The 14,725-nt window shown below is 38.7% G+C and overlaps 1 protein-coding gene across 1 annotated transcript in view; it reads right to left on the reverse strand.

Moving 5' to 3' along the window:
• Window positions 1–5,587: 5,587 nt before the first annotated feature.
• Window positions 5,588–14,725, reverse strand: part of FAM83B (family with sequence similarity 83 member B) — a 127,205-nt gene continuing 118,067 nt past the window's right edge. Inside the window, exon 5 of the mRNA XM_029595697.1 lies at window positions 5,588–10,147. Coding sequence (XP_029451557.1) covers window positions 7,708–10,147 — 2,440 coding nt within the window. The 3' untranslated portion in view covers window positions 5,588–7,707. The remainder of the gene's footprint in view (window positions 10,148–14,725) is intronic.

The raw sequence follows: 14,725 nt of genomic DNA on the forward strand, positions 1-14,725 counted from the left end.
TGTGTCAACCGTAGCATTGCTATTTTGTGACATAAAGATTTTCAAAAAGTTCCAACTTACCTTTTTGTATTCTATAAATAAATGATGGTACAGCTGGAATAAGAATAGGGCCAACATTTTGGTATAAAACATATAGTACCTAATAGAATCAGAATATGTAGCACATTTCACTATATTTTTTTATATTTGGGAACAGGATGGAGAAGGAATTGAAATCAGTATTGTTCAAGAAATCTAATGACAGAAAAGGGCAAACAAAATGATAAAGGGGATGGAATTGCTCCCCAATGAGGAAAGACTAAAGAGGTTAGGGCTGTCCAGTTTGGAGAAGAGACGGCTGAGGGGGGATATGATAGAGGTCTTTAAAATCATGAGAGGTCTAGAAGGAGTAGATGTGAATTGGTTATTTACTCTTTCGGATAATAGAAGGTCTAGGGGGCACTCCATGAAGTTAGCTTGTGGCACATTAAAACTATTTGGAGAAAATTCTTTTTCACTCAAAGCACAATAAAACTCTAGAATTTGTTGCCAGGGGATGTGGTTAGTGCATTTAATGTACCTGGGTTTAAAAAAGGGGCCGGTGGCCGGTGGCGATGCAGCAGTGCACCCAGAGGCCTCTGAGGGACTTGTGGCACCGGTGTCAGCTGCATGAGTAACAAACTGAGAGCATATTGAGCCATTCCAGCAGTGGTGCAAGCACCGCAGAGCAGGCTCCTATGGTGGAGGCGGTACCCGAGGAACAGGAGGCTTGAGGCGCTGCAGGGCCTGTCCAACCACTATCCACACACCACTTTCTAGCTCCTCCTCGAATGCCTATGAGGAAAACACGGTCTGAGGAGGAGTTGGCAGAATCGTGGAACCCTCTAGTTGGAGGAAAACTGATCCATCCACCGGTGCTGGTGGAGGCTGCTTGGAGACATTGGTGGGGGTTGGAGGGGATGATGTCTTCCACCCTCGACTGCTTCATGAGAGGCACCGAGGCTTGGAAGAAGAGAAGGATCAATGTTGATGCTTCCTGGACTTATCTCGGCGATCCCCATGATCCTTCCCCGAAGCCGAAGGAGACGTCAAGGAGCCTGACCGAGAGCGGGATGAAACGGATAACGGGTGGTCTCCTGCGCCCATTTTAAGACCAGGCCCGAAAGGAGGGGGAGAGCCCAGGGGCGCCAAAGCCAGGGCCTCTGTTATGATATTGAGGTGTTTGGTGGATTCTTAGGGGCAACAGTGATAGTGAGTCCCACGGGGAGGAGCCCCGTAGGGAACTGTAGCACCAGGCTAGACTCAGATGCACAAACAAGGGAGAATATATCTTTATTATGCAGCTTGTATGGTTCACCAGAGGAGGCAGTAGAGAGTGGATTAGATAGCACTTGGGTACTTGCCAGGTTCTTATGGCCTGGATTGGCCACTGTTGGACCCAAGAAACAAAGCGGTAGCCGATCCAGTGAGCTGTGTAACAGTGACGACAATGGGAATCGGATAAAAACAAGCCCTTTATTAAAACGCCCGACTCTGGCCGAGTTTCGCTCCCTTGCACAGAGCTGCCTCAGGGGCAACTAGAAATGGACATATAAATAATTAATACACATATATATAAAAAAATGAATTTCATATATATGAAACTAAATATAGACTTACATACATTCAAAATATACCAAAAAATTGTCATATTATAAAAACATAAAAACAAATGTATATATATGTAGTTATTTTGTTTTTATGTTTCTATAATATGACAATTTTTTGGTATATTTTGAATGTATGTAAGTCTATATTTAGTTTCATATATATGAAATTCATTTTTTTATATATATGTGTATTAATAATTTATTATTTATTTAATTATTTATATGTCCATTTCTAGTTGCCCCTGAGGCAGCTCTGTGCAAGGGAGCGAAACTTGGCCACTGTTGGAAACAGGATGCTGGGCTTGATGGACCCTTGTCTGACCCAGTATGGCAATTTCTTATGTTGGATAAGTTCTTGGAGGAGAAGTCCATTACCTGCTATTAATCAAGTTGACTTTGAAAATAGTTACTACTATTATCAGCATCAGTAGCGTGGGATATACTTAGTTTCTGGGTACTTGCCAGATACTTGTAGCCTGGTTTGGCCACTATTGGAAACAGGATGCTAGGTTTGATGGACCCTTGGTCTGACCCAGTATGGCAATTTCTTATATTTATTTGTTCTTATGTTCTTAAAAATGTTCTGCTATACCTAATAGAGTTATTTTTCAATAGGGTGCTGGGCTATTAGGTTACACATACATTTTGAAGCCAACACATAATTAGCTGATTTCCAATAAGAAAATGCCTGCATAAAATGTGTTTAAAAATAAAGTTGTTATGCTGCTAAATGGATATGATAGAGGTGTTTAAAATCATGAGAGGTCTAGAACGGGTAGATGTGAATCGGTTATTTACTCTTTCGGATAGTAGAAAGACTAGGGAGCACTCCATGAAGTTAGCATGGGGCACATTTAAAACTAATCGGAGAAAGTTCTTTTTTACTCAGCGCACAATTAAACTCTGGAATTTGTTGCCAGAGGATGTGGTTAGTGCAGTTAGTATAGCTGTGTTTAAAAAAGGATTGGATAAGTTCTTGGAGGAGAAGTCCATTACCTGCTATTAAGTTCACTTAGAGAATAGCCACTGCCATTAGCAATGGTAACATGGAATAGACTTAATTTTTGGGTTCTTGCCAGGTTCTTATGGCCTGGATTGGCCACTGTTGGAAACAGGATGCTGGGCTTGATGGACCCTTGGTCTGACCCAGTATGGCATTTTCTTATGTTCTTATGTTCTTATATGCATTTTACACATATTATCAATGTGCTAATTTGTTGAGTACTTTTGAAAATGAAGAGGGCAATTTTCCTTTACCTGGGCACCCCTCTCTCTGGGCAACACACTTAGTTTTACTCACATTTTCATTGAGATGTGCTAGTTTCAGGGTTAGATCAGGGAAGGCAAACACACACACACAGTTTTCCATTTTCAAAGCTCTGCATGTTGTTTCCGCAGAAAAAGTCAATTTAAATTTCTGTGAGTACTTTTCCCCTAGGCAATTTTCAAAGGAATATTACACATGCACTTTCTTTTTGAAAATTGGTGCAAAGTTCACAGGGAAAAGTATTCATGGACTTTGCAACAACAGGATTATTTCTGAGAACTACCCTCAGGTAAATGTATATGTGTGGATTCATAGTATGCCAAAATATCTCTTTTTTAATGTGGTCAAATTTATGCATTTCAAACTTATGCATGTTGTATTAAGTAGCTGAAAATCCAAATAAGCTGAATATTCTTATCTATACTTATAGCTCCTTATTTTACATGCATAAGTCCTGACTAAGCCTTTGAAAGTTTACACCAATATGCTCTAAGGGAGAAATCTTCAAAAGGATTTACATTCTTAAAACTGGGTTTTACATAAATGCACTTTACATGTGTAAGTGGGCTTTTGAAAATTGTTACAATATATGCTAATGGATTATCAATAGGTTTTACGTGTGTAAGTGTACTTTAAGCAGATACATGTTTTTTTAAGATTGCTATGATAGCATGTTACATTTACTGATTTGTAACCTTTGAAAATGACCTCCTGAGTATGTTACTCTATGAAGGAATGTTAACAACATTATAATTTGCTTGGACCTTGATGCATATGTATCATATCAACTTTTTCCTACAGTGCAAACATTGTTTAGATATATCAGTTAAAATATCCTTGTGTTTTCAATTGAAAATGCAGTGGCAAAACTGGAAAATTTGCAGACTGCAAATATAGTAATAACTAGAAGTCCTAGGAGAAACTTAGGTATTTATACTGTATAGATCTGTCTGACAGGCTACACATTCTTCATGTTGGTCGACTCAGTACAGCAGTTTGATGTTGGCAGGGAACTATCTGCAAAGGCAATGGAGACCTGGGATGTCATATGTTTGAGCAACAATCATGCTAGTATTGTAGCTATTTTTAGATTATTACAAAGGTTTTTGTTAAACATGAGATGGGTGCAGTGTGTGAACTTCAGGGGAATTTTACATGCTCCTCTATCAAAGAGATTAGAGTTACAAGAAGGAAAATGACAAATGCTGTCTTGGATAAGGAATGATACTTTAGCAGTGGTCATGATTTATGGTTGGCAATGTGGATAGGATTAACTGGGCCAAATGGACATCAATCACTATTGGGTAGATTTTCAAAACATTGCACGCATGAAAAACGGGGGTTACGAGTGTGGCTGGGCCTTGTGTGTGCTGCACGCATTTTCAAAGGGGCCTGGCCACATGCATAATTCCCGTTACACGCAGAAGTGCTGGGCTGAAGAAAAGGGGCAGCTATTTGCCGCTGTACTGGGAAAGGGACTGAAGGTGCACGCAAGTTGCAGTAAGCAACAAAATAAACAAAAAAAAGGTAGAAGAAAGGGTTTAGGGGTGGGAAGGAGAGGGGAGGAGAGGGGAAGGGGAAGGAAGGTTAGGTAGGTGGGTACAGAAGTTCCCTCCCAGTCCGCTCCTTAATTGGAGCAGACTGGGAGGGAACTGGGGAAGGCTGGGATGCGTTGTCATGCGAAATTAGTATAAACCATCCCTCCCTTGCAAGCGCCGCATGCACCTGTGTGCGTGGATTATAAAATCCAGCGTGCATGTGTGCGCAGCCCCCAGATTTTATAACATGAGTGTGCCGGCGCGCTCATGTTATAAAATCGGTGTATCCATGTGTGCATACCGGGAAGGCACGCACATGGATGCGTGCACATAGCTTTTAAAATCTACCCCTATGTTTCTATGTAGTATTTTTGGGCACTGGTGCAAACCATTGGTACATCTAAGCCAGCATACATTCACTTTCTGTAGTAAAGGGTTCTAATAGTTCTATTGGTCCTTGAGAAAACTAGAATTACCACACCAAGAAAAAAAAGATGTAGCACATGAGCTTTTGATATTATCAGTTCTTGAAAGCTCATATAGTACATCATCTTTTTTGTTGGTCTAATAAAAGGGATCACAATTTATAATGCTATCATAAAGGTGAACTGTAAAAGCTCAGCGTGTGTACCAATTAAGGGATGTGCAAAGGATTCAGCCTTAGACGTACCAACCGTATTTTAAAAAGCACCCATATACGTGTGCAAATGCTGTGGTGCGCACATCTCCAAAATTTCCAAAAAGGGGCAGGGTGTAGGCGTGTTCTGGGTGGCGCATAGGTGTTTTTCAGGTCCTGGCCAAGAGATGTGCACGTAAATATTTATGCTTCCCAGCGCACGAAAGGTCCCCTGCCGCATAACTTTACTTCTGCTCTAGATGACATATAAGTTAAAATAAAAGGATCAAGCCATTTCTAAGGGGTTTAAAGAGAATGGGGTATCTAGGAGGAATATAGGCTATCAGACCAGGGTGGGGGTGGGGTTTGGAGTATCTATCTGTTAACTGGGTGAACTGGTGAATGATCTGGTAAACTGGGAATGGCATGGGTGTGAGCCCCTTTTAAAATTCCCTGATTTACATGATAAAAGGGGGGTTTGTGTGCCCACTTAAAAGATGGCACACATGTGTGCCCAGCCAGGCTATTTTATAGCATGCACATATACTTGCACAAGTTATAAAATTGTCACGTCCCTGGTGCGGCCGACACACATGCACAAATGTCCACCTTTGCACCATTTTGAAAGTTACCATCCCTGCAAGTGAATTAATAAAATAATGCTTCTCATTTTTTCAGAGATTTTATTATTAATAGTTAATAAAAGGATGCTGCCATATCTAGACACTATACAGCACTTGGACATTAAAAAAGAGAGTATACTGATTTGTACCATTTGTTAAAGTGTGCAAAAATGATCATATTTTAAACAATAAGAGCCCGATATTAAAAAAAAAAATTTCCAGATAAGTCTGACTTATCTAAGTGGCGTCACTGAATATCTAGCTACAATCAGCTGGTATAATTTAGCTAGATAACTGACTTATCCAGCTTCGTGGAAATTCAGCTTGAGATACATTTAAGAAAAGTTTTATAACATAATTATTTGAATAATATTTTTGGTCATCTACTTGGGCCTCTGATTAGCAGAATTCAGTGGAGTACACACAGAAATCTTTGTGGCACAGTGTCAAATATCTATTGGAAAGCAGCCTGAATATCCTTCAGCATGAAAAGAAAAGGTCACGTGTCTAATATCTCCAGATATTTCATCATTAACTAGCCTCAATAATTTTGCAGGTTTTGATGAAATAGTAAATTATCTCAGAAGGACTCTTAAGTAAATAAGCTTGTTTCCCTCAATTTAGACTCTACAAGCAAAAACTTGCATATCAAAATATTTGTATATTTGAAACTTAAAACTGACTTTGTTCTAAAGAGACAAAATCTGAGGTAGGTGTCAATTGTATGTCACTTTGGTAAGTGAAAGGGCAGCATAAGCGTCTGAGAAGAAAACAGCTATCTTATAGAAATATTCAGAATAGTAACTAGCTGAAAGTTAGCTTTCACCATAGGTTTGCTGTACAGAAATAATAAAGTAACTAAGCATAATTGTGCATTTATAAGAGTGTTAGTGGCATGAAAACTGACATACTGTATTAAGTATAATATTCCTGTAGAGCAATAATACTCACAAACAAGGCAAAAAATATGAAAAAATCCTGAAGTGGATACAATTTCTGCCCCTCTTATTCTGAAACAGTTTTAATTCATTTCAGAATAATAACAAAATAACATTAAAGAAGTAACATAACTCGCACCTGAAACACTTGTTTTGAACAAGCATATAAATGTTAATGAATGAGATGTCAAAATCCATTACGAGCATTCTCAGACATATGGATTGAACTGCATTATTTTCCAGATATAAAATGTAAAAAAAAGAAACTGAATAAGTAAACAAAAAGGAATCTGCTGTACTGAATGTCTTTACTATGTGGGTAGCAGGATTCTATGTATTTTATTCACATTTCACATGAATGAGGAATTCTTGATCACACTTTTAAGCAACTTTCTCCAGCCAATCCATAGAATAAAAATGATGTCTGCTTTTGAAACTGTTCTTTTGCTCAGCTTTGTTTCACCCAGTGATGACAAAATATATGAGAAACAGGAGCAGAAAAGTGATAAGTTCAGATTTTATATCAGAAAGCAGAACGTAATTTGTGATCTTTTCAGGGGATGACTTGGAACAGCTTCAGAAATGGCAGGGATGTTTTTGGCAGCAAATATGAAAAGTCTAATACACATGTCTTTCTGCATTTTGTTCTGGTAGCACACAAGAATACAGCAAAGCCTTGATGACATATCCACCATGGATTGCATTTACTTTTCTCTATTTCCTCATTTTGAATAGCAAACATTAGTAATTGGAGTTTAAAATATATTTGCAATGTTTTTGCCTTACAGTACATTTTATCAGAGAGAGATATGTCCAGTGGAATGGCTAATCTTAACAACTTGTCAATAATTGTAAAAGGCATGCATGTTTTTAAAACACCTATGTAAAAGAAAGTTTAAAAGTATATTATATACATGATGACCAAAGGTAACATTACTGTACATTATGTATAAACATATATAAACAAATAGAATAACCTCCACTGTTTTGCCACTTTCAAAACCCTCATATTCATTAGAATGAAAAGCAGCTCTTTAATCTGCATCAACTAGATATTTAAGTCATGCTAAATTGGATATATGTTTTCACAGATCTTTTCATTTATTTGTTTTATGTATGAAGTTTCCAAACTTTTGCATGAATCTTCCTAACCTATTTTCATTGGGCTGCAAAGAATGATACACTGAAGAATTGTAACTGAGCAAGTGATTGGGCCTTACAAAATTATGTCCCAAAGTCCTGTTTTTCAGTTCTAAGGGTTGCAAATTACTGTTCTGCATATTACTTGTTGCTTGTGTATTGCCTTCTAGCTTACAGAATGGTTCAAAGCGACTGTAAATTCTTCTTTCACTAGTTTGTGATCTTGTTAGATTCTCTTTCACAGTTGGACTTTCTGGTTTGGTTGCTGTGTGCATTTCCCTCTGTGGGATGTCTCTTATTGGCATTCCCCTTTGTAGCATACCCCTGTGTGGCATTTCTCTTTGTAGCATTTCCCTCTGTGACACTTCCCTTTGTGGCATCCCTCTTTGCAGAGCAGCAGAAGGAAGTGGTGTCCCATAACCTGCATTTGTTATAGTTTCTTTGGTGTCTTGGTACTGAATTTGTTCAGTATTAAATCTTGGAGTGGATGAATCCCCAATACTTTCAATGTTACATACAGTGGGACCTTTACTGCCTTCATCGGTTGTAGATTTCACAGACTTAGCAGGGCTGACACATACATTTTCCTTACTTTTATTTAAACTAATTTGAGATACCCCTAATACTGTTTTCTCTTTTTTTGGTGATCCATCATGCTTGCTTCCAGGCTTTTTAGGGCTTTGCTTCTCTTCTTCTTCAGATATCAAAGTATCAGAGCTACTACACATTCTATAGAAAGCAGAAGTTTTATGTTTTGATAAGTTCTCTTTTTTATCTGGTGAAAGATTAAGCAATGACCGCAGCTTTTTGGATCCCTTTTTCAGAAAATTTGGAGAACCCTTACCATCTTTCTTTGAAGACCAATCTTTGTTAGGGTCCTCTCTGTTACCATCATCCAGAGATTCATTAGATGTAGTTCTTTCTGCAGTGACAATCTGAGATTCTCTTTGATTGCTTTGATCAACCATTGTGATATGGTTGTGCATGTTACTGAATTTCAGATCATCTTGCTTTGCTGAAGAGTTTGCTGTTTGCCTTAAAGAACTTCTACCCAATGTACTATATATATAACTGGATGGCTGTTTGTTAGCAGAATAATCTATAGTTACTTTGGAGTGTTCATACAGAGGTAAACTGCGTCTTTTCAGTATGCTTTCATTTTGCTGGCTCTTAAAATTATCTGTTTGTCTGTTAGCACATAATGATGTATATAAATAACTGGTTGTCTCCGGATTGGTGTTATAATTTAAAACAGGTCTGGGACCTTCTGGAATCTGCAAACTGTGCCTTTTCATTACTTCTGGTTGAAACTGATGGCCTCCATATCCTGGCACAACATATTTGTCTGAGGTAAACCTTGAACTTGAGCTCTCTTTTGGGGTTATTGCCTTGGGCGTTAGACTTCCTTGGGAATCAACAATAGTTGAATTTGTAGATCCTGTTGCGCAACTCATTGCTTCCTTTTGTTCTGATAAAGTTGGTTTAAACATTAATGATGAGCGTAGCCGTGAATGAGCATATAATGGATTAACTCTAGCACTTTCACTTCCCTCATAGGTCTCATATCTGTCATCTGAAACTTCTCCACTTGAATCAACTGGAAAATCAGAATGATCATTTAAATAAGACTCAATTCGCCAGTTACGGAGGAAGGACTTAGTAGTGCGTTCAAGGGTGGGCATTTTTTGCTGAAGAGAGCGAATATGATTGTCTGTGCCATGGAAAGACCGCCGTACATTGGAGTTTCTTTCACCTAGATTTGTTACATGTTGCTGTACAAATCGATTTGTAAAGTTCTGGTTGGATCCATTGTAAACAGCTGAATATCCTCCTCTCGATGAGGATCCAACACTAGGATTACTTGGCTGCATTTTCCAGTTGTTAGATGGATTGTTGTTAGTCCTCTGATTAATAGCTCTACTAAGCATCAAGTAAGGTGACGCATCTGGTTTATCCCCTGCAGCATAGCTGTGCCTCTTCCAGTGCTCATTTTTCTCACTGGACTGAAACTGGTGGATTTTATTTTGCATGTTAAAACCTGACAGAAGGTGAGGCTTGTATGATACATTTTTGGTACTATATCTATCTTCTTCATTTATTCCAAATCTTGCTCGAGATTTTAAGTAAGTAGAATCTAAATTGTGCAATTTGTCTTGTCTGTCAAAGAGACTTCGTTGACTGGAAATAGAGATTAAAGATGTCAATGAATGTTGATAGGTACCATTTTCCCAAGGAATCTTTCGATTTTTCCCTATAACTAATTCATCTTGTCCAAACATGCTGGGAATACTGGACCGTGCATACAGCGTCCTAAACTCTTCATCAAAGGATTCCACCAGCTGTCCACTGATTACTTGTACCATGCTAAGGTTGACTTTCTCAAATGACCACATAAAACTAAAAAAGAAAAGTAAGAGAGAGAATTAAATTATTTCTTACTGAAATCCATAGTGTTAACAGAGAGATTAATTATCTCTCAAAAGTAAATAAAGTCAGTTTTGCAAAAAAATCTAATTTTTGGAAAAGTTTCACTACTGATTTCCTTCTGTCATGAGATTCAGCAAATTTTGCAACCTGATTTTACAACTTTTTCAAAATGTTTCTTTTATGTTCTTAATCTTTTCCATATGAAAACTGGCTAATGGTATGGGAGTACAAATGTACCCATGTAATTTGTCACTGTGCAGTATAATAGAAATTGGCATCTTAAAGGAACGTAAACTTATTTCAAAAGAAAATTAAAAGCATGATGAGACACTGTTTTGTTTAAAGATGAAACAAAACATTGAAATTTATTTTTTAAATTTGGTTTTCAATTTTGGAATGCTGACAAAAAAAGGTGAGAACCATCAAAACAATAAAATTCTCCCCCTCCCCTCCCTACACACACAAGTCTTACCCAAAAGCATCTCCAGAAGTATTTTGCTCCTTTCTGAGGTATATGAAATAAAAAGGAGCAAGACTAATCCCCAGTCACAGCTCTCACATGGGTCCTGGTTGGAAAATGGTGCCTTCTGTCCCTGAGGCTGGCACCATTTTGTTGTACAGCCATATAACAAATGGTGCCAGCCTCATATCAGCCAGCATCATTTTATAACTGGAACCCAGTGGAGCAGGAGTGACTGGAAACTATTCCTGCTTCTTTCTATTTTGCAGACCCCAGGAAGGGGAAAGAGACCTTTGAGGAGAGGGAAGGGTTTGTGGGGAAGTCATAGGGATGGGGTGGAACAGCTTTAAGGTGAATTGCAAAACCCAACATGCGCTTCAATATGTTGGGTCGGCGCCTGCTGAGTGGATTTTAAAACCGCATGGATACGCGCGTACTTGCCACTCACACACAACTGAAAATTTCAAAAAAGGGGAGGGGCATGGGCATGGTCTGGGCATTCCTGGATTTTAACTTGAAACCAGCACGCAAATACGTATGCACACAGACACATGCCGAGATCCCCTGCCACTTAACTTTACTTCTGCTATGGATGATGTGCAAGTTATAAAATAAAGTTAAATAGATTGGTGAGGTTTTAAGGGTCGGGGCTAACAGGAGAGAAGGGAGGCTTGGAAACTTGGGGGTTTTGAAGTCCTATTCCTTACTTGGGTGAACTGGGAACAAACTGGTAATGGCATCGGTACACGTGTCTTTTAAAATCTCCCTACTTATACAGTAGAAGAGGCATTTGTGCACCTAGGCACATGTCCACAGAGGCATTTGTGCACCTAGGTACGTGTCCACTTAAAATTGCATACACATATAAGCGCAATCAATATATTTTGTAATGTGTGCGCATGTATGCGCCTATGTTATAAAATGCCCACATCCCTGGGAGTGGGTCAATGAATGTGCCCACATGTGTGCCCGTGTGACTGTTTAAAAGTTACCATCAAAATAATATATATATTTTTTAATGTAATGTTTATTTTGGTTCAGTAAATAAAATGAATTGAAATAAACATGAAGTGAACCAAAATGAAACAATGAAACGAGAGTGTTCCTTGCATACCCCTGCCCCCTTAATATTATAACATTTTATTTTAGTGAAAATGTTATTTTACCCTCAAAATATTAACCTTGGTGAAGAATTTCAATCTATTTCTTGAATTATAGGTAATAAAATACTGTTTTAACCATAAGACTTTAAATCTGAGTTTCTAATTGTTAGCAAAAGATATTTAAACACTTATTTTAATTGCATATCTCTTTTGCACCAGTCAATTTTAAGTAAGTATCAATCCTCTATGCATCAAAAGTATCCACAGGCAAATCAGGAACTAAAGAATGTCAGATATAAATATATTACTAAAACACCTGATTTATCCTACTACAATGGGAAATAATCTGTGGAATTCATGATACTTTTAATTATATTTTTCACAACATAGATGCTTACATCCATTCTTGCTCAGTTCCCTTCCCCCTACCCCTCTACAAAATGCAAATAACACAAAGCAGTTAGCAGATAAAACGCCATCGCATAATGAATCATTAATGTAAAAATAATTCTCAGTAAATTAACATACATGTAAACATACGGCAGATATTTTTGAGTAGATCCACATAAATAAAGAAAAAAAGAGCTTGACCTATTTTTTATGAGAAAAAGCCAAACAACACAAATTGCCTGTGCAAAAATGCTCAAATATGTGTATATGTGGGCCACACATGGGCAATGTGGATTTTAAAACGCCTCAAATTACATGCATATATATCCATATGCAAATGAAAAATAAGAGGGTGGGGCATGGATGGGGAATGGGTGTTCCAGGGTGGGGCCAATACTTAAATGGGTAACTCCTTATTTAAAAACCACAGCTTACGTAGGCTAGATATCCGCGTAGCTTTACAGCTACTCCTGATGAGGAGCAAGTCTGATGATCTTGATCTTTAGGGCTTATAGGTCGGGGTGAGGGATCCAGGTCAACTTGGTAGCATACAGAATGAAGAACGAGAGGGTATATAATGATCCCAGTATTAACTGAACGAACTGGTGGATCAATTGGAAAACTGGGAATGTGCCTTGCACAAGCATGTTTTAAAATCCGCTTACATACGGGTGTAAAAATCATCAAAGTCCTATGGAAGATACATGAAATAGCTTTGCTCGCGTAACCTCTTAAAATTAGGAGCATACTTATGCGCAATTTTGGGTCAATTTTAAATCGCCAGGGTGCGCAAATACCAGGAGATATGCGCGTGGCCATTAGGCGCTGTTCCGGTAAAGTGCTTGCTAGCAGCTGGCCGGCAGGCGGAACTTACTTCTGCTTGAGAGAGAAGGTATGTTTTAAAACAAAAAAATGTAGGTTAGTTGGGGGAATTAGGGATCAGGGCGGAGAGGGGAAAAGGGAGGAAAGATAGTTAGTGGGTTAGGGAAGTTCTCTCTTAGTTTGTTCCTTTATTAGAGCAGACTGGAAAGGAACTCTGGAAGGCCCGACTGCTTCGCTGCATGCTTTAATTAAAATCCTCCCCCCTTGCATGCGTTAGTGTGCACCCACATGCATATGTGCATGCTGGTATAAAATTGGGCACACATGTGCGCGCGAGTATCGGATTTTATAACATGCATGCGGCGATGTTGTGGTGTTATGATTGTCTGGAAGCTCTAAGACTTGTCCAAATAGCAATCACCTAGCATTTCTACATAATGCAACTTAACAGCTGGGTCTGTAGGGTAAACAATTATTTAATATATTGCAAAGCTACCTCATCCCAGATGAATCGATGCCAACCATTTGGAGCAACAGAGTTCAGCAGCAGACTCAATGTCAATTAAGTATTCTGAAATATAGAGGCTATATATGACCATAGGTTTATGACCTAACATTGCTGAAGGCCATGACATAAGAGTGAAGGTCCATAGTGTACGACTATTTCACTATGGCTGTCAAGAAAATATCCATATCCAATGACCATATTATTTTCACTTCTTCTGATTCAACATAGGGGTGGGGTGTCCCTAAACAGTTTCAATTTTAAAAGTAGAATTTTCATTACAGCTGTAAGGATTTGTATACCAGTTTTTGCTATTAGAATCCTTTCATTATATTTTTCCTAACAATATTGTCATTTCTACCTAAATAGGTAGAAATGACAGGAGGAGAGGAGAAATGACTGGAGGAGAGGAGGAGCAGGGGTGATATGATACAGAGTTTCAGATACTTGAAAGGTTTTAATGATCCATGGTCAACAACAAACCTTTTCCATTGGAAAAAAAATCAGTAGAACTATGGGTCACGATTTGAAACTCCAGGGAGGAAGACTTAGAACTAATGTCAGGAAGAATTTCTTCACAGAGAGGGTGGTGGGTGCCTGGAATACCCTTCTGGAGGAAGTGGTGAAGACTAAAACTGTGAAGGATTTCAAAGGGGCATGGGATAAACACTGTGGATCCATAAAGGCTACAGGATGGGAATGAAGAGAAGAGCCATGGGGGTGGCTTGCTGGAATGGTGGCTACTACCGGTGAGTACTACCTTTACTCAATAAGCCTTCACATGGTTAATGTAACTCCAACATTGCTCTCTGCTTCAACGGCAAGGGGAAATGTGGAAAAGAGAATTTGCATTCAGACAACAACCAACAAGGACTGAACTACACAGTCTAGGTAAACAAATAGGTGTGGGGGTAGCTTGCTTATTGCGGCGATTACTACCCTAAACCAAATAAGCCTGATACTTCACTTTGAATGCATATACAGCATTGCCCTCTCCTTCAATGGCAGGGAGAAATGTGGAAAAGAGGATTTACATTCAGACAACATCCAACAAGGCATTGATCTGTGCAGTCTGGGTAAACAAGCATCGGGGTAACTTGCTTGATGCGGCGGTTACTACCCTTAACCATTAAGCCTTATGCTCACCTTTGATGGAACTCCATTACTCTCTGCATCAATGGCAGGGGGTAGGAGGAAATTTGAATCAAACAGTTACCAACAAGGGCCCTGAACTTGGTGGTCGGTGAAATAGATAAGTATGGGAAAAT

Source organism: Rhinatrema bivittatum, chromosome 3 (genome assembly GCF_901001135.1).
Source record: "Rhinatrema bivittatum chromosome 3, aRhiBiv1.1, whole genome shotgun sequence".
Classification (NCBI taxonomy): Eukaryota; Metazoa; Chordata; class Amphibia; order Gymnophiona; family Rhinatrematidae; genus Rhinatrema; species Rhinatrema bivittatum.